Source organism: Hyla sarda, chromosome 1 (assembly GCF_029499605.1).
Source record: "Hyla sarda isolate aHylSar1 chromosome 1, aHylSar1.hap1, whole genome shotgun sequence".
In the NCBI taxonomy this organism is placed as follows: Eukaryota; Metazoa; Chordata; class Amphibia; order Anura; family Hylidae; genus Hyla; species Hyla sarda.
In genome coordinates this window covers 450,895,452-450,916,911 of record NC_079189.1, presented here as the reverse complement: position 1 = coordinate 450,916,911, position 21,460 = coordinate 450,895,452, and the positions used below count along the sequence as shown (strand labels likewise).

The window sequence follows — 21,460 nt, the reverse complement described above, 5'->3', positions numbered from 1 at the left end:
TGTGCAAGCTGGGAGTTGTAGTTATACAACAGCTGAAGGTACACTTTTCCATAGAAAGAATGTACCTCCAGCTGTTGCAAAACTACAAGTCCCAGCATGCCCATAAGGGAATGCTGGGAGTTGTGGTGGTCTGCCTCCTGCTGTTGCATAACTACATCTCCCAGCATGCCCTTGTTGCATGCTGGGAGCTGTTGCTAAGCAACAGCAGGAGGCTGTCACTCACCTCCAACGATCCTCGCCGCGCAGGTCAGTCCCTCGTCGTCGCTGCCGCCGTCGCTGCTCCTGGGGCCCCGATCCCAACAGGGACGCCGGGGATCGAGGGTCCCCAGCACCCGGGGTGCACGTCCCGCTCACGTCCTCCGGAAGAGGGGCGGAGTGGGTTGCGGGAGTGACACCCGCAGCAGGCGCCCTGATTGGTCGGCCGGGAATCCGGCCGACGAATCAGGGCGATCGTGAGGCTGTTCGGGGCCGTCTCTGACGGCCCCGATCAGCCAATAATTCTGGGTCACTGGAGACCCGATTGACCCGGAATCCGCCTCAGATCGCTGGACTGAATTGTCCATCGATCTGCGGCCATCGCCGACATGGGGGGTCATCATGACCCCCCTGGGCGATATGCCCCGATGCCTGCTGAAATATTTCAGCAGGCATCGGGCACCGGCTCCGCTCCAGATGGTTGCGGGGGGCCGGTAAAACACATGACGTTCTCATACGTCATGTGTCCTTAAGGACTCGGAAATGGAGACGTATGAGAACGTCATGTGTCCTTAAGGGGTTAAACACTCTCCAACTGACAAGCCAGTGTTTAGTACCGTTCACCCTTATAGTCGTGCCGAGTCAGGCCAATAAGTAATATAATACACCAGTGCTATGCACCTTTCACCTGACAGCGTTGGGGATGGAACCATTAGCTTACACTAGGCAGCCCCTGATGTTGCAGTCCCCGAGTGGACAGGTGAGAGGTGCATAGCATCGGCTATAATAATTATATTTATATATATATATATATATATATATATATACAGTAGGGATCAAAAGTTTGGGCACTCCAGGTAAAAATTTGTATTAATGTGCTTAAAGAAGCCAAGGAAAGATGGAAAAATCTCCAAAAGGCATCCAATTACAGATTAGACATTCACTTTCAAAATAACACAAAACAAAAAAATGGTGTCTGCAAAAGTTTGGGCACCCTGCAGAATTTATAGCATGCACTGCCCCTTTGCAAAGCTTAGATCTGCCAGTGTCATGGATTGTTCTCAATCATCATTTGGGAAGACCAGGTAATGTCAATCTCAAAGGTTTTAAATGCCCAGACTAATCTGACCTTGCCCCAACAATCAGCACCATGGATTCTTCTAAGCAGTTGTCTACAAATCTGAAACTGAAAATAGTTGACGCTCACAAAGTTGGAGAAGGCTATAAGAAGATAGCAAAAGGTTTTCAGGTGTCAATATCCTCTGTTCGGAATGTAATTATGAAATGGCAGTCATCAGGAACAGTGGAAATTAATGCAAGATCTGGAAGACCAAGAAAATATCAGACAGAATGGCTCCCAGGATTGTGAGAAAAACAATTCAAAACCCACGTTTGACTGCACAATCCCTACAGAAAGATCTGGCAGACATTGGAGTTGTGGTACACTATTCCACTATAAAGAGATACTTGTACAAAAATGGTCTTTATGGAAGAGTCATCAAAAGAAAACCTCTTCTACGTCCTCACCACAAAAATCAACGTTTTAACTTTGCAAATGAACATATAGACAAGCCTGATGCATTTTGGAAACAAGTTCTGTGGACCGATGAGGTTAAAATTGAACTTTTTGACCGGAATGAAGAAGGGGAACAGAATTTAATGAAAAGAACCTCTGTCCAACTGTTAAGCGTGGGGGTGGATCAATCATGCGTTGAGGTTGTTTTGCAGCCAGTGGCACAAGGAACATCTCACGAGTAGAAGGAAAAATTGATTAAATAAAATTTCAGCAAATTTTGGATGCTAACTTGATACCATCTGTGAAAAAGCTGAAGTTAAAGAGAGGATGGCTTCTACAAATGGATAATTATCTTAAACACACCTCGAAATCCACGGGGGATTACATCAAGAGACGTAAACTGAAGGTTTTGCCATGGCCTTCACAATCTCCTGACCTCAACATAATTGAACATCTGTGGATAGACCTTAAAAGGGCAGTGCGTGACAATCAGCTCAGAAATCTCAAATAACTGGAAGACTTTTGTAAGGAAGAATGGGCAAAGATACCTGAAACATGAATTGAAAGACTCTTGGCTGGTTAGAAAAAGTGCTTACAAGCTGTGATACTTGCCAAAGGGGGCAGTACATGATATTAACTCTGCAGGGTGCCCAAACTTTTGCAGATGGCATTTTTTTGTTTTCTGTTATTTTGAAAGTGTAAATGATGGAAATAAAATCTAACTTTTGTTGACATATTATAAGAATGTCTAATCTGTAATTTGATGCCTTTTGGAGATTTTCCCATCTTTCCTTGGCTTCTTTATGCACATTTTTTAATACACATTTTTACCTGGGGTGCCCAAACTTTTGATCCCCACTGTGTGTGTGTGTGTATTTATATATATATATATATATATATATATATATATATATATATACCATTATTTGTATAGATTTTTATTTAGCCTGTGGTGAGTCACAAGGTTCTCACCACAGGCTGTCACTGAGGAAGGAACCTATGGCGATCTGAAACGCATTTGACATTATATATATATATATATATATATATATATGGGTGAAGAGGAGAGACAGCACCGATCCAATCAGCATGTGCAGGTGATCATCCGGGAATGCCAACCCGGAAAGGCATACAGAAATTCAGAGTGGATACAGCACCAAATAGCTGAGGACTCAGGCTGGTAGATGGAGCAAGACTTTATTTGCCATCCATGTGCAACGTTTCGGCAATAAACTGCCTTTTTCAAGCATGCTTTAAAAAGGCAGTTTATTGCCGAAACGTTGCACATGGATGGCAAATAAAGTCTTGCTCCATCTACCAGCCTGAGTCCTCAGCTATTTGGTGCTGTATCCACTCTGAATTTCTGTATATATATATATATATATATATATATATATATATATAAAAATCTTGTACTGATCACTATAAGCCCCCGCTGCTTGCTCAAACTCCGGTCCAGAATGTTGCTACCACTCTGAGATAGCCAAGCGTCACTGCCACGCGGACCCCACCGGACAGGACACTGACTACGGGAGGTCTCCTTGCTCAACCTTCAATTACCTAGCAAGAGAGACGCATGGCGGAGAGATGCAAACTCCAGCAGATCTGCACCCTACGCAGGGGCTCTGCTCCTATGGCCAGTCTGCGGCTATATCCGCGCTTCCACCACGGATCAAACATGGGAGGGTGAGAGGCACATGGTACCAAGCGGCTGCATATGGCTGCTATAAGATCTATGACTGCTATATGAAAACATTTACAAAACTGTTCTATTTTCAATTTCCCTTTTTTATGAAGCATATGGTTGCTATAAGATCTATGACTGCTACCTAATCCATTTGCAGAACCGTTTACAGAACTGTTGCATTACCATACTGTACAGAAAATGTTAATATAGCAAGACAGCGCGATCTATGATATTTTGGGGCATTGTTATCATCAATAGCGTTTTTAATATTGGCTGATAAGTTTATATTTTATTGCTTATGCAGTTTTAATTTTTATAGTGTTATTTTTATACAGCGATGGTTGCACCCACAAGGATCCTGTTGGCAATAGGAAAAACTGAGCAATGCCGGGTACTCAGCTAGTTACCTATAAAAGACCATAAAAAGCGATATTACAATAGAATCTTCCAGTGTCATTAAATCACCCCCCTGTACCATTTAATCCCCACTGTGCCATTTTATTCACCCTCTTGATCCCTCCAATGCCACTTCATTACTCCTTCCCCCCCTCCGTGAACCCCTGTGCCACATAATTTCTCCTTGATCCCCCCCCCGTGCCATTTTGTTTCCCCTTTATTACCCTCTGTGCAAATTCATCACCCCATCTTTACCACCCCCTGTTCTATTTCTCTCCACCCTTTTGAGTTTGACATTCTACTGCTCTTCACTATTTGAGAGGCCGTGAGCAGCGGCTCTGCTTACAGCCTCTCAGTGAGGAATGATAGGGCACAGGGGGATAAAGAGGGGATGAAATGACTCAGGTGGGATAAAGGGGTAAATAAATGGCATGGGGTGATGAATTTACAAAGAGGGTAATAAAGGGGGAATAAAATGGCACAGGGGGTGATCAAAGGGAAACTGTGGTACAGGGGGGGTAATAAAGTAGCACGAGGGGCAAAATATGTAGCCAGCGGACGTACAGAAGCAGCAGAGCGCTGTTTAAACAACGCGTCTTCTCTGCTGGGGGTGCAGCGGGAGCCCTGGGAGTTTTACTATCTCTGCATTTTGTCTGCATCTGTTACTCAAATGTTTAAATCGATCAGTAGGAAAAAAAATCCCTTAGGCCTCATACACTCAGCAGAAAGCCTATATGGTAGCACACAGGGTCCTGTGTGGCTGCACGTGCTGCCATACAGAGCTCTATTGGGTGCTGTATATACTTCGCTATTATCACTATCTATCATGATATCATTGGCATATGAAGGTGATGCATGGTACCTTACTAAGTATGTGTCACAAGGCCCAAGGTTTATATCTTAAAATACTCAAACCATAACATACCATACGGTTTATGCCCAAATCCAGTGCATTATACAGTGCATATCTAGGGCACACTGGTGTGGACTAGAGAAAATCCCCCTCCCTCCCAACAACTGTTTTGGCTATATAAAGTGGGTGAAATAAGTATTGAAAATGCCACCATTTTTCTCACTAAATATATATATTGTGACATGAAATTTTTACCAGATCATAGTAACAACCCACGTAATCCATACATACAGAGAAGCTCAGAAATTACATTATGTGAAATGACACAGAGAAGAGTTATTGAACAAGCTTACTCATATTTAATTTACACTTCGTAGAAAAGCCTTTGTTGGTAATGACAGCTTCAAGATGCCTCCTAAATGGAGAAACTAGTCTCATGCATTGCATTACTGTGATTTTGACCCATTCTTCCACAAACAGTCTTCAAATCTTTATTTTCCTTGAAAATCTACTGAAAGAACTGAAGATCATGATTCATAGAAAAAGGCCATGGAACCTTGAAGTCAGGTGATTGCCTGGGCCATTCTAGCAGCTGTATTTTCTTTATTTGAATCCATTTGTGAGTTTCCTTGACTGTGTGTGTGATCATTGTCTTGCTGAAACGTTCATACCTCATTTCATCTTCATCATTATGGTAGCAGATTTTTGTCAAGATTGTAAATTTACTCATTCATACTTCCTTCTATCATGTTCAGTTTGCCAGTATCATTTGCTGAAAAGCAACCCAACACCATGATGTTCACACCTCCAATTACAATGTGAATATGGTGTATTTTTTAGGGTGATGTGCAGTGTCGTTTCTCCTCCAAACATAGCATGGCATCCGAACAGTTCAATTTTGATCACAACTGACCACACTATATTCTCCCAGTATTTCACTGGCTTTTCCAAATGCTGTGCAGCAAACTTTTATCTGCTTTTATTCAGCAATGAAGTCTTGTGTGGTGAGTGTGCTTACAGGCCACGAGGCATCTTAAATCTGTCACTACCAACAAAAGGCTTTTGTACAAAGTATTAAATATCAGTAAGCTTGTTGTATACTTTTTCCCTGTGTCATTTCACATTATTAGACATGACCTAATTTCTGAGCTTATTTCTTATGATTTCTTTGTATGTATGGATTACTCGGGTTGTTACCAATATCTGATGAAAATTTCATGTCAATAGCACCTTTGGAAATATATTTATTGAAAAGAAATGATTGTGTTCCAATAACTATTTTAACCGCTCAAGGCAGAAAGATGTTGATTCTAAATGTGTAATTTTTATCTTCTTTTTTGGTATTCTCTCACAGAAACCCTGCACACTGACTGTGTGCTGCATGCTGTATTAGTTTGCAGAGCTCTGGAGTCTTGAAGATGCATTTGCATGCAGTGCACAGAGCATTTTTGGGCTTACTGCAGGAGAATGCAAGAGAGTTCAAAAATAAAAATGACAACTTCAAAATTAGCATTCGTTCATATTAGGCCATTAGACTCTAGTTCCATATTGCAGACTAAAATGTATCTACCCAATAACAGGAGGATGACCAGAGCTGTATTTTCAGACAAGTAATGACATACTTTGTACAAAATATCAAATTTATTTATATAAAATAATTTACACATCAAATGTACACATGCACACACCCACACAACACTTTAATCACTTTTAGGTCAATAAGTCTTGAATTTCATTCTAGCACAACATTATTTTACAGTTATGTACATTTTGAAGACACAATGAGGGGAGTGCTTAATTGTAAACCTTCATTTTACAAAAGAAAGGCAGTCTGAAAATCATGTATAAAGAGTACAAAGAACCTACAAATGGACTGTACTTACAAAATAGTAACAGGGATTTTTGCAGTAATGGTACATTTGAGGATGCCAATCTGAAATTATGTGTTTGTTTCACATCTCATTAAGCTGATAGAGTGGACACCTAAGAGATTTACTTGGCTGTGAATGTTACCAGTTGCATGGTTACAGGTTATTTATAAGAGCAGAACAAGGGGAGAGGGGGCTGACATACATGTTTACTGGAATATCTAACATTCTGAACTTCCTGTTTCTTTTAATTTTCTTAAATGATTTTTTGTAATCACAATGATACAATTAGAATACAACGGGATGCACACAAAACCTACAAAGAATATATTCTGTACATCTATTGAACAATAGAAATCATTGTGCATCAAGTAAGGCAAAACATCAAGGCTGCAAATAACTAGCTTGAATATTGGGCCACATTTTACCTTGTGGGTTATTTATTAAATATACAGCCATCTCTGAATTGTGTTTGTAATCAGTTGGAAGAGTTGCTTTGTAAAATTTTTAAGACCTGGCACCCTTTTAATCTCAAGGCCTTAATTTACCTTACATGTAAAATTCAGGTAACGTTGAATGTTTGTTGGAGGTAACTTATTTTACAGCCCCAAGCTTTTTTAATAATTTTTTTCCTTTGGATAGCAGACCTTTTTTCTTTTTTGATGCGCGATCTCTGCTTCTCATAGGGCTTCCTGAACCCATGGAGGATGGTGGTGACATGGAATGAAGATGAACTGTGGGTGAAGGTGCTCTCCTTGGTGTACCTGCATTCTCGGATGGAGCCTAGAAAATAAATAGCCAAAAGTTATTTAGTGATGCAAACTTTGTATCATGTTGCGAGTACACACCCTACCATTGATCTACAACTAGTTACTGTTGAATCCTTTTACAAAAGTTAAACAATGTTTTACAATGTAATTGAAATGTTTTCAGATTCTTTCATTTATTTCACATTAATATATATACATATACACACACAGTCATGGCCGTAAATGTTCGCACCCTTGACATTTTTTTAAAAAATGGATTGCAGTAACACATGTTTTGCTACACATGTTTTTTCCCTTTGTGTGTATTGGAACTAAACAAAACAAAAAAAAGGAAGAAAAAAGCAATTTGGACATAATGTCACTCCAAACTCCAAAAATGAGCTGGACAAAATTATTGGTACCCTTTCAAAATTGTGGAAAAATAAGATTGCTTCAAGCATGTGATGCTCCTTTAAACTCACCTGGGGCAAGTAACAGGTGTGGGCATTATAAAAATCACACCTGAAATCAGATAAAAAGGAGAGAAGTTCACTTAGTCTTTGCATTGTGTCTGTGTGTGCCACACTAAGCATGGACAACAGAAAGAGAAGAGGACTTGAGAACCAACATTGTGGGAAAATATTAACAATCTCATGGTTACAAGTCCATCTCCAGAGATCTAGATTTGCCTTTGTCCACAGTGCGCAACAATATCAAGAAGTTTGCACCCCATGGCACTGTAGCTAATCTCCCTGGGCGTGGACGGAAGAGAAAAATTGATGAAAGGTGTCAACGCAGGATAGTCCGGATGGTGAATAAGCAGCCCCAAACAAGTACCAAAGATGTTCACGCTGTCCAGCAGGCTCAGGGAGCATCAATGTCAGCGCGAACTATCCGTCGACATTTAAATGAAATTAAAAACTATGGCAGCAGACCCAGGAGGACCACTCTGCTGACACAGACATAAAAAAGCAAGACTACATTTTGCCAAAATGAACTGAGTAAGCCAAAATCCTTCTAGGTAAACGTTGTGTGTACAGATGAGACCAAGATAGAGCTTTTTGGTAAAGCACATCATTCTACTGTTTACCGAAAATGGAATAAGGCCTACAAAGAAAAGAACACAGTACCTACAGTGAAATATGGTGCAGGTTCAATTATGTTTTGGGGTTGTTTTGCTGCCTCTGGCACTGGGTGCCTTGAATGTGTACAAGGCATCATGAAAACAGGAATACCAACAGATTTTGGGTCGCACTGTACAGCTCAGTGTCAGAAAGCTGGGTTTGCATCCGAGATCTTGGGTCTTCCAGCAGGACAATGACCCCAAACATACATCAAAAAACACCCAGAAATGGATGGCAACAAAGCGCTGGAGAGTTTTGAAGTGGCCAGAAATGAGTCCAGATCTAAATCCCATTGAAAACCAGTGGAGAGATCTTAAAATTGCTGTTGGGAAAAGGCGCCCTTCCAATAAGAGAGACCAGTTTTCAAAGGAACAGTGGTCAACATTCCGGTTGAGAAATATAAGAAGCTTATTGATGGTTATAGGAAGCGAATGATTTCAGTTATTTTTTTGGAATAACCAAAAATTAGGTATTTTGGACTTTGGAATTTTTTTGCGTGTACGCCATTGACTGTGTGGTTTCATTAACCACTTAAGGACCAAGGACGTACCGGTACGTCCTGAGTCCTTTCTATAACGCGGGGTGGGACCCTTTTAACCCTTTAGACGTGGCGTTCAAAGTTGAACGCTGCGTCTAAAGTGAAAGTAAATCACTGCCAGTTAGCTCATGGGGCTGTTCGGGATGTCCGCGTCGAAATCACGGCATCCCGAACAGCTGTGGGACACGAAGAGGGTGTCCTACCTTGCCTCCTGGTGTCCAATCACCAGGAGGAGCTAAAACATTTCAAAACAAAAAGTAAATAAAAAGATCATTTAACACCTCCCCTAATAAAAGTTTGAATCACCCCCTTTTCCCATTTAAAAAAAAAAACTGTGTAGATAATAATAAACATGTGGTATTGCCGCGTGCTGAAATGTCTGAATTATAAAAAATATATCACTAATTAAACCGCACAGTCAATGGCATAGGCGCAAAAAAATTCCAAAGTCCAAAATAGTGTATTTTTTTGGTCACTTTTTATATCATGAAAAAATGAATAAAAAGCGATCAGCAAGTCCGATCAATACAAAAATGGTACCGCTAAAAACTTCAGATCATGGCGCAAAAAATGAGCCCCATATGCTGAAAAATAAAAAAGTTATAGGGGTCAGAAGATGACAATTTTAAACGTATACATTTTCCTGCATGTAGTTATGATTTTTTTCAGAAGTACGACAAAATCAAACCTATATAAGTAGGGTATCATTTTAATTGTATGGACCTACAGAATAAAGAGAATGTGTCATTTTTACCGAAAAATGTACTGCGTAGAAACAGAAGCCCCCAAAATTTACAAAATGGCGGGGGTAATTTGTTTTTGTTTTTTTCAATTTAGTCTCACAATGTTTTTTTTCCGTTTCTCAGTAGATTTTTGGGTAAAATGACTGATGTCATTACAAAGTAGAATTGGTGACGCAAAAAATAAGCCATCACATGGGTTTTTAGGTGCAAAGTTGAAAGTTATGATTTTTTTAAGGTAAGGAGGAAAAAATGAGTGCAAAAACGGAAAAACCACTGGTCCTTAAGGGGTTAACAATATATTTTTATAGTTTGGACATTTACGCACGTGGAGACACCACATATGTTTATTTTTATTTACACTGTTTTTTTTTATGGGAAACAGGATGATTCAAACTTTTATTAGGGAAGGGGTTAAATGACCTTTAATAACTTTTTTTTTTTTTCACTTTTTTTTTTTGCAGTGTTATAGCTCCCATAGGGAGCTATAACACTGCACACACTGATCTTTTACCCTGATCCCTGCAAAGCCATAGCTTTGCATGGATCAGCGTGATAGGTGGTCGATTGCTCAAGCCTGTTGCTCAGGCTTGGAGCAATCACACGCCGATCGGACAAGATGGAGCAAGGTAAGGGGGCCAGACTGAGCTGCCGGGAAGCTTTTACTTTCATTTTCGACGCGGCGATCAACTTTGATTGCCGTGTCTGAAGGGTTAATAGCGCGCGGCACAATGATCTGTGCCCAGCGCTATTAGGCCAGGGTCCTGGCTATCAATAGCACCCTGGACTGGCCCGGTGTGATGCGGGGTCACGGTGTGTATCTGTGATCCCACCCTGCTTCCTTAAGAGGTTAAGGGTGCCAATAATTTTGTCCAGCCCATTTTTGGAGTTTGGTGTGACATTCTGTCCAATTCGCTTTTTTTCCTGACTTTTTTTGTTTAGTTCCATTGCACTCAAAGAGAATAAATGTGTATAGCAAAACATGTGTCACTGCAATCCTTTTCTGTGAGAAATATTTTATTGTCTTGAAAAATTTCATTGGTGCCAACATTTATGGCCATGACTATATTTACAGGGTGGGCCGTTTATATGGATACACCTTAATAAAATGGTTGTTTGTGGCACATTAATATATGTGAGGGGGGGAACCTTTTCAAGATGGGTGGTGACCATGGCGGCCATTTTGCATCCAACTTCAGTTTTTTCAATAGGAAGAGGGTCATGTGACACATCAAACTTATTGGGAATTTCACAAGAAAAACAATGATGTGCTTGGTTTTAACGTAACTTTATTCTTTCATGAGTTATTTACAAGTTTCTGACCACTTATAAAATGTGTTCAATGTGCTGCCCATTGGGTTGGATTGTCAATGCAACCCTCTTCTCCCACTCTTCACACACTGATAGCAACACCGCAGGAGAAATGCTAGCACAGGCTTCCAGTATCCGTAGTCTCAGGTGCTGCAGAATGGGCAAAACAAAAATTGGAACAGGACCCTCAGTTTACGCAGAAGATTTTGTTAAGTGATGAGGCAAACTTTTATGTGAATGGTGAAGTTAACAAACAAAACCACCGCTGTTGGTCTAACACTAACCCACATTGGGTAGATCCCTCCAAGAATGTTTGAACACAAAAATTGATGGTATGGTGTGGTATATGGGGTACAAAGATTGTGGGGCCATTCTTCATCAATGGAAACCTCAAGGCCACTGGATATGCGAAATTGCTACATGATGATGTGTTTCCCTCTTTATACACTGAAGCTGGCGCGTTCCCTGAGTTTTTTCAGCAAGATGGGGCACCACCACATTATGGGTGTCAAGTCAGAGCATTCCTAGATGAACAGTTTCCTGGAAAGTGGATTGGTCGTTGTGGGCCAGTTGAATGGCCCCCAAGGTCTCCCGATCTGACCCCCTTAGACTTTTATCTTTGGGGTCATCTGAAGGCAATTGTCTATGCTGTGAAGATACGGGATGTGCAGCACCTGAAACTATGGATACTGGAAGCCTGTGCTAGCATTTCTGCGGTGTTGCTATCAGTGTGTGAAGAGTGGGAGAAGAGGGTAGCATTGACAATCCAACACAATGGGCAGCACATTAAACACATTTTGTAAGTGGTCAGAAACTTGTAAATAACTCAGGAAAGAATAAAGTGACGTTAAAACCAAGCAAATCATTGTTTTTCTAGTGAAATTCCCAATAAATTTGGTGTGTCACATGACCCTCTTCCCATTGAAAAAACAAAAGTTGGATTCAAAATGTCCGACTTCAAAATGTCCACCATGGTCACCACCCATCTTGAAAAGTTTCCCCTCTCACATATACTAATGTGCCACAAACAGGAAGTTAATATCCCCAACCATTCCCATTTTATTAAGGTGTATCCATATAAATTGCCCACCCTGTATATATATATATATATATATATGTGTGTGTGTTAATATAATTAAAAAATAATAATAATAATAATGTTAATGCCTTGTACTCAAATATAAAAAAAATAATAATCGCCCCTTATCATTTTGCACTCAATACCCCATAATGACAAAGTGAAAAAATGATGTTAGAAATATTTGCCAATTTAAAATATTGCTTGGACATAAGTATTTAGACCCTTTAAATCAGATCGCTTTTAATAACATTCCAGAAAATAAAATTGCATACATAAACATAAAAAAATCATTTTGTCCAGTCTGAGGTTCGAGCACTCTGAATTAGGTTTTATTAAGATTATCTCAGTACTTTACCCCCATTAAGAAGGACCTGTGTCGTTAAATAGCTTTGTGTGCCTTGATCAAACACTTTTTTACAGTTTCTTGATATGCCCTCCCATTCCTGAGATATGTGGGGTTATAGTTTATGGCCGTGAACTTAATTTAAAAAAATAGGAGTGAATATGTGATAGGCAGGATTATAGAGGCATTGGGTGTAAATGTCTTAACACCCATTGACTGTATAATACCGCCCGTCACCTGATATTCCCTCATATTATCAAGTAAGTTCAGGCCAAAAAGTTCAATCTTTGTTTCATCAGTCCAGAGAATAGTGTTTCAAGTGTCTTTTCCTCAGGATAGGCTTCTTTCTGGCCATCTGCCATAAAGCTCAGATTAAATTCGAAGGATATTCGAAGGTCAGCCATAGTGACCATTGGCTTCTTGATCATCTCTCTTACATGGCTCTTCTCTTCCAATTACTTAGAAAGAACCCTGGTTGTTCGAATTCTTCAATTAAAAAAATTATAGAGGCATCTGTACTCTTGGGAACTTTAGTGCAGCAGATTATTATCATTTTTTTCTGCAGATCCGTGCATCTATACAATCCGGTCTCTGAGCTCTACAGGCAGTTCTTTCTATCTCATGGCTTGGTTTTTGCTCTGATATGTTGTCAACTGAGACCTTATATAAATAAGAGCGTTCTTTCAAAATCATGTCTAATTAATTGAATTTACTACAGGTGGACTCCAATCAAGGTTAGAAAAAAACATAGATGGTCAAGAAAAGAAACAAAGATGATTAACCCCTTAAGGACTCAGCCCATTTTGGCCTTAAGGACTCAGACAATTACATTTTTACGTTTTCATTTTTTCCTCCTCGCCTTCTAAAAATCATAACTCTTTTATATTTTCATCCACAGACTAGTATGAGGGCTTGTTTTTTGTGTGACCAGTTGTCCTTTGTAATGACATCACTCATTATATCATAAAATGAATGGCGCAACCAAAAAACACTTTTTGTGGGGAAATTAAAAAGAAAAACGCAATTTTGCTAATTTTGGAAGGTTTTGTTTTCACGCCGTACAATTTATGGTAAAAATGACGTGTGTTCTTTATTCTGAGGGTCAATACGATTAAAATGATACCCATTATTACATACTTTTATATTATTGTTGTGCTTAAAAAAAAAATCACAAACTTTTAAACCAAATTAGTACGTTTATAATCCCTTTATTTTGATGACCTATAACTTTTTAATTTTTCCGTATAAGCGGTGGTGTGAGGGCTCATTTTTTGCGCCATGATCTGTACTTTTTTTTGATACCACATTTGCATATAAAAAAATTTTAATACATTTTTTATAATTTTTTTTTATAAAATGTATTAAAAAAGTAGCAATTTTGGACTTTTTTTTTTTTTTTTACGTTCACGCCGTTCACCGTACAGGATCATTAACATTTTATTTTAATAGTTCGGACATTTACGCATGCGGCGATACCAAATATGTCTATAAAATGTATTTTTACGCTTTTTGGGGGTAAAATAGGAAAAAACGGATGTTTTACTTTTTTATTGGGGGAGGAGATTTTTCACTTTTTTTTTACTTTTACATTTTTTTACATTTTTTTTTACACTTGAATAGTCCCCATAGGGGACTATTCATAGCAATACCATGATTGCTAATACTGATCTGTTCTATGTATAGAACATAGAACAGATCAGTGTTATCGGCTATCTTCTGTTCTGGTCTGCTCGATCTTAGACCAGAGCAGAAGACGCCGGAAGCAGGAAGGTGAGGGGACCTCCGTGCGGCGTTCTGAATGATCGGATCCCCGCAGCAGCGCTGCGGGCGATCATTCATTTAAATCGTGCACTGCTGCAGATGCCGGGATCTGTATTGATCCTGGCACCTGAGGGGTTAATGGCGGACGCCCGCGAGATCGCGGGCGTCGGCCATTGCCGGTGGGTCCCTGGCTGCGATCAGCAGCTGGGATCAGCCGCGCATGACACGGGCATCGCTCCGATGCCCGCGATTATGCACAGGACGTAAATGTACGTCCCGGTGCGTTAAATACCACCGCACCAGGACGTACATTTACGTCCTGCGTCCTTAAGGGGTTAAAATAATTATGAGCCCCCCAGAGCTATATTTAAGTTTCCTGGACACCTTAAGGGAACACAATGGGGTTAGGTTTAGACCTAGCCCTATGGGACGGAACACCATCAATTAGCAAAACAGCTTTACTTTTAATAATTGGTAATGCTATAGCATAAGAGATCAGCAGAAACACCCTCACTGTTTTTTTCTGTCCCTATTTGGTCTGTACAGATATCTGGATGGCTGGCCACTGTTGGGAGTGGCAGTTAACATTGTCCCTCCACTATGTGGCATTAGTACAAGCGGCAAAGTATTGATTATTGTTCAGCAGGAAAATGATGGGAGTAATCATGTGGAAAACAAGTAAAACTGTCTCTTCAAATTCCTTCCTGCCACCGGCTGACAGTTTTTTACATGGTTAGTGGCTGCTTTATCACCTCTACTAGGTATGGCTGTTCTGCTGTTACTTACTATGATCCTGTGCAGAACGGCCCTTCCCTTGCAGGTTGGGATGGACTCTTCCATGATGTCATGAATCTGCTGGCTGACTAAACACTTACAGTGTTAAAGTTGAGACCATCACTGAAGGATGCACCCCCTTGGGACTGTGGTGCCCATGTAGGACTCAACTGGGTTTAGAAGAGATTGAGCCAAACAGTAGAACAGCTATCCTCCAACCTTAAAGACCTAAAGGCTATCAAGTTTGCATTGTTTCATTTCCAACATCTTCAGGGTTACAGTGTCAAAGTTCAAATGGACAATTATGGCTAAAGAACGTTCAGATTGAAATTGGCAGAGGTATGTATTTAGTTTATCTGTAATTCACATAAAAGGGACCTCCAATGTGAATGCAGCTTTTGAGCCAGCTTTCCATCTGGATGAGTCAGAAGATGCAGCAGGGAACCTTAAATTGCTTGCTGAATATAAAAAAGCCAGTCCTCCTTTATCTAGACTGGGTTAGACTTCCGGAAGGATGAAGCTTTATTTGTCCAGGTTTTTGGGACCAAATTGAAAAAGGTGAGCACACCTACCTGGGCAAGATGGATAAAAGTCCTACATCATTGAAGGTCCCACCTCTCCTTTCCAGATGACACACTCTACAAATGTCACTGCTATATCCTGGGCAGAGTCTTATAACGTCTCTCTAGATCAGATATGCAAGCCGTCAACATGGTCTTCCAGACATCAACACTGCAGAGAGTTTGGCATTGGGCAAGAAAGTGCTTCAACTGGTTGGGTTGGTTCCAGTATCCTGCCATAATATAGTGCTTTTCAAAGTAATTTTGTGTGCTGCTTGAGGACGTTCAGGAAGAGGAAAATTTACTTCAAATTATTCTTTTCCTTTAGTCCAAAAGCAGCACAATATCCCTCCATTAATACATTTTTTTATACAAATACAGTGTCTGTGCACTTTCTGTTGTTCTTTAATGCTCTAGCTCTGTCAGTTTGAATATTTCAAGTTTTATTGCTAATTAATTGTGTTTTATCTAATATGGCCAGGGTCCAAACTTAACCCCTTTGTGTGTTTTCTTTGCACTGCAGCTAAAGAAAAACTTCAGGCACGTAAGTTTTCCTTTATTCTATTTTAATAAGTTTACAAAAAAAAACTGTCATTATGGGATATTGATTGCAGAATGATGAGGGAAAATTAGAATATTTATTTTAGCACAAGGTTGCAACAAAATGTAAAAAAATAAATAAATGAAATGGTCTGAAGACTTTTCAAATGCATTGCATTTGTTGGGCAGGCATGTGTACTTGAAGGCATTATCAAGGATTAAAGAAAAACTGTTGATTTCTTCCAAAAAACAGAACTTCAAAAAACCTTAGGTTGTGTATGATATTGCAGCCCACACTATTGCAAAGTTTAATACTACACACAACCTAAGGACAGATGTGATGCTGTAGAAGAAATTACATGTGTTGTCTTGTATAATCCTGTTAAGGTAATAAAGTGCTGCAATGCAAATCATTTGCAGAACCTGCATTTACATTCAAAATACAATTTTAAATTCATTGATCAAGTTAGTAAATTGAAGGGGTTGTCACACAGCTAAGTGTACTTGAGCCTTAATCAGAATTAGAATAAGACTAGAGCCCTTTCTTCACAACCAATGCCATTTTTCATATATATTCTCAGGTTATTTTTCATTACTATAAAAGCACAATCACACCACTAGGTGGTACCAATATTACAGTTACATTTGTAGAAAAAAATGACTCCTGGCTGCCTTTGGTTATGCAGGCTCCGTTCTGATTCTGATTCAAAATCAAGGTCATCTAAAACTTAGGAAAAAGTCAAACATCCCATGTTAACACACCTGAAGATACCATGGTTTGGGTGTGTATAAGGAACGCTATAGCTGAGTTGTATGTTTCAGTCTTACATAATCCATAATGTTTTCATTTTATGTACTTCCAGAGTTTTGTAAGTCTTCTTTAGGAGTCATTATGATTTTCTAGATTTTAGTGAAAAAGATCTAATAGTCTGAATAATACAGCTTTGAAACATACACCTCATGTCTACTATGAAAATAATTTTTGTCTTCCATATATAAGAGTAACATTCACCAGTTAAACTAACAAGTTTTTATGTACCTTGACAGAACTTAAAAGGCTAGATTTTCAGCAGGTGAAATTGTCATTCTCTCTTTTTTTTATTTGCTCTGTACAATAGAACATTTTGGGTTGGGAAGAAGGTCAAAAGGAATAATGCTAACCAGGGAAGGCAAGAAACAGCACATGCAGTTGGAAACATAGTTCTGTCAAGCACGGTTTAAATGACCACCCATTTTCAAAGTGTCACTGAACATTAAAACTTCCAGTATATATTTGACTTCTGTTCAAGATATGCACACACAAAATTACAAAATGCACACACATGGTTTTCTATCATTGTTCTTTATTTAGAAAGAATGTTTTCTGCATTTTGTGTTGTTAAGAAAAAAACCAGTGGTATCTTCAGTTGTTCACTTACGTGATGGCTATACTGCCTCATTAAGGTGTGAAATGTACACTCTTCTTCTGTTCCAAAGTAGATGAGCCAGGACAAAACAGAAAATAAAGCAGTGATGACACAAACAAAGGTAATGTAAAAAATAAATAAAAATATCTGTTTAAAATGTGGATTTCAGATATATAAACAAAATGGCATTAAAATAAACAAAAAAAAATGTGCAAAAACACTGTCACCATAGCAAGGCATAAACAATAATACATTGAACTTTTAAATGTAACGGACAGTGGACAAATGTTGAACTGAAAGAGAAGTAAGCTGGTAAGCAGTGACATATGACCAATGATTTGCCCAAACGTTAGAATATTAGCAAATGGTGAAACATGTTAAAATATGTCATTAATACATGCATAACATTGTCATTTCCTTAGCAGTATGCCTTATCAAAGGGGATACATGTACATATTATGGATCGGTGTGATACATAGCTATGATACACTTCATTTGAACTCTATGGTCCCCTACTGCATCTCCAATTTTTATACAAAGGCACACAGGATGACAAAAATGTGACACGATCCATCATATGCTCTATTACTTTTCCCTATAAGCATTGTTGATAGAGGAGAAGAGACATTACCGTAGGTACTGATGTAGCTATTCATGTGTCATGTAAATGTAGCTATTTTCAACATTTAAACAAATCCATTCAAAGTGTCATGTGCATGTCTTTAACCTCTTAAGGACCCAGCCCATTATCACCTTAACGACGCAGGACGTAAATGTACTTCCTGTTGAGCTGGTACTTAAAGCGTACCCGTCAGAACACTCAAAAAAAAAAAAATTGTTATATGTTGCTCAGTATCTCATCCTGATTATGTACATGTACTTTGTATGTGTCTGTGACCTACATTTCTCTCAGAATTAGCTTTATTTCTGAAATACCTTAATTTTATCCCCCAGAAGCAGGGGGGCGGATATTCACTGTGATAGCCACTCCCCCTCCCTCTCCTCAGTTCAGTGCTTCCCAACCAGGGTGCCTCCAGCTGTAGCAAAACAAACTCCCAGCATGCCTGCACAGCCAAATGATGTGTGGGCATGCTGGGAGCTGTAGTTTTGCAACAGCTGGAGGTAATCCCCCCCTTTATCACACACATAGGCTTCATATATTCTTACACATACACATTAGATAGACACACTGATATACACACATACACATATATCCACACACACACACGCTTGGACACTTACTTTTTCGTCTGCAATGCATGTTTCTGCCTCTCTCATTGATGTCTGCTGTGTGAGAGACGGCAGCAGGCTTCCTGCCCCTCCCCTTCTCTTCACAGTCTGCAGTGTGTACAGGCCCTCCCCCCTCCAAAACGTCCTGGAGTCCAGGACGAAGCAGTGTTCACAGAAGCAGTGAATGCATTCCAGGAGGCAGATGGGGCAGATCTTTGACTGGCTTTTTCAGTATGAAATTCTGAACATTTTCTAATGAAAGCAATTGCAAAACCTATTGGTTATACATGCTTTACCACATATCAAAAGTTTTTATATCTGACAGTGTCTATTTAACCCACCAGGACAATACATTTACATCCTATGCATATCCGCAAGCATCGGAGTGATGCTTGCGGCAGGTCCCGGCTGCTGATAGTAACCAGGGACCCGCCCATAATGCCGGACATCCGCGATTGCGCAGATGTCTGCCATTAACCCCTCACATGCCGTGATCAATACAGATCACGGCATCTGCATACTAAAATGGATGATCGGATCGCCCGCAGCGCTGCCGCGGCGATCCGATCATCCAGCATGGCAACGGAGGTCCTCTCACCTGCCTCCGCTGCCTTCCATGGGTCTTCTGCTCTGGTCTGCGATCGAGCAGACCAGAGCAGAAGATGACCGATAATACTGATCAGTGCTATGTCCTATGCATAGCACTGAACAGTATTAGCAATCGAATGACTGCCATAAATAGTCCCCTATGGGGACTATTACAGTGTAAAAATAAAAGTAAAAAAAGAAAAAAGTTTAAAAAAAATGTGAAAAACCTCTCCCCCAATAAAAACGTAAATTGTCCCATTTCCCCTATTTCACCCCCAAAAAGTGTAAAATAAAAATACGTTATATACATATTTGGTATCGCCGTGTGCGTAAATATCCCAACTATTAAAATAAAATGTTAATGATACCGTACAGTGAATAGCGTGAACGTAAAAAAAAAGTCCAAAATAGCTGCTTTTTTATAACATTTTATTCCAAAAAAAATGTATAAAAAAAAAGTATTAAAAGACTTATATAAGCAAATATGGTATCAATAAAAAGTACAGATAACGGCACAAAAAATGAGCCCTAATACCACCGCTTATACGGAAACATGAAAAAGTCATAGGTCTTCAAAATAGGGGGATTTTAAATGTACTAATTTGGTTAAACAGTTTGCAATTTTTTTAAGCGCAACAGCAATAGAAAAGTATGTTATCATGGGTATCATTTTAATCGTATTGACCCAAAGAATAAAGAACACATGTCATTTTTACCGTAAATTGTACGGCATGAAAACAAAACCTTCCAAAATTGGCAAAATTGCGGTTTTCTTTTTAATTTCCCCACAAAAATAGTATTTTTTGGTTGCGCCATACATTTTATGGTAAAGTCAGTGATGGCATTACAACGGAAAACTGATCGTGCAAAAAACAAGCCCTCATACTAGTCTGTGGATGGAAAAAATAGTTATGGCTTTTTGAAGGCGAGGAGGAAAAAACGAAAACATAAGGGCTGATTCCTTAAGAGGTAAAGGACCCGGGCATTTTTTGCACATCTGACCACTGTCACTTTAAGCATTAATAACTCTGGGATGCTTTTACTTTTCATTCTCATTCAGAGATAGTTTTTTCGTGACATATTCTACTTTATGTTAGTGGTAAATTTTTGTCGATACTTGCATCATTTCTTGGTGAAAAATACCAAAATTTGATAAAAATTTAGCATTTTTTTTTACTTTGAAACTCTCTGCTTATAAGGAAAATGGACATCCCAAATAATTCATACATTGATTCACAAAACAATATGTCTACTTTATGTTGGCATCATAAAGTTGATATGTTAACCCCTTAAGGACCCGGGCTTTTTCCGTTTTTTCATTTTCAATTTTTCCTCCTTAACTTTAAAAAATCATAACTCTTAAAAATTTTCACCTAAAATTATATATAATGGCTTAATTTTTGCGTCACTAATTCTACTTTGTAATGACATTAGTCATTTTACCCAAAAATCTACGGTGAAACGGGAAAAAAAATCTATGTGCGACAAAATTGATGAAAAAACACTATTTTGTAAGTTTTGGGGGCTTCTGTTTTTACGCAGTACGTTTTTTGTCAAAAATTATACCTTATCTTTATTCTGTAGGTCCATACGGTTAAAATGATACCCTACTTGTATAGGTTTGAATTTGTATCACTTCCGAAAAAAATCATGAATACATGCAGGAAAATTTATACGTTTAAAATGGTGATCTTTTGACCCCTATAACTTTTTATTTTTCTGTTTTCAGGGCGCTTTGAGGACTCATTTTTTGCGCCGTCATCTGAAGTTTTTAGCGGTACCATTTTTGTTCTGATCAGACTTTTTGATCACTTTTTATTCACTTTTTTGTGGTATAAAAAGTGATCAAAATGCGCTATTTTGGACTTTTGAATTTTTTTGCGCGTACGCCATTGAACGAGCGGTTTAAAAAGCGGTATATTTTTATAATTCGGACATTTCCGCACGCGGCGATACCACATATGTTTATTTTTATTATTATTTACATAATGTTTTTTTTTATTTTTGGAAATGCCGGGTGATTCAAACTTTTATTAGGGGAAGGGATAATTGAAAGGGTTAATGATTTTTTTACACTTTTCTTATGCAATATTATAGCTCCCATAAGGGGCTATAACATTGCATGTACTGATCTTTTACACTGATTGATCCATCTCCATAGGAATGGATCAATCAGTGTTTTCGGCGATTGAATGCTCAA

The 21,460-nt window shown here is 39.1% G+C and overlaps 1 protein-coding gene and 1 long non-coding RNA gene across 26 annotated transcripts in view; one reads left to right on the top strand and one right to left on the bottom strand.

Moving 5' to 3' along the window:
• Window positions 1-6,110: 6,110 nt before the first annotated feature.
• The window catches only part of RIMBP2 (RIMS binding protein 2), a 970,948-nt gene continuing 955,598 nt past the window's right edge, over window positions 6,111-21,460 (bottom strand). For 6 of the 25 annotated variants that reach the window (XM_056533333.1, XM_056533398.1, XM_056533323.1 and 3 more), the window contains one exon: window positions 6,111-7,298. In XM_056533333.1, the coding sequence (XP_056389308.1) occupies window positions 7,110-7,298 (189 nt within the window). In that variant the 3' untranslated portion in view covers window positions 6,111-7,109. The remainder of the gene's footprint in view (window positions 7,299-21,460) is intronic. The other 19 variants (XM_056533376.1, XM_056533391.1, XM_056533349.1 and 16 more) reach the window with 10 other exon arrangements.
• The window catches only part of LOC130283882 (uncharacterized), a 29,881-nt gene continuing 20,419 nt past the window's right edge, over window positions 11,999-21,460 (top strand). The window contains exons 1-3 of the long non-coding RNA XR_008846873.1: window positions 11,999-14,894; window positions 16,020-16,040; window positions 17,513-17,563. This is a non-coding gene — a long non-coding RNA (uncharacterized LOC130283882). The remainder of the gene's footprint in view (window positions 14,895-16,019; window positions 16,041-17,512; window positions 17,564-21,460) is intronic.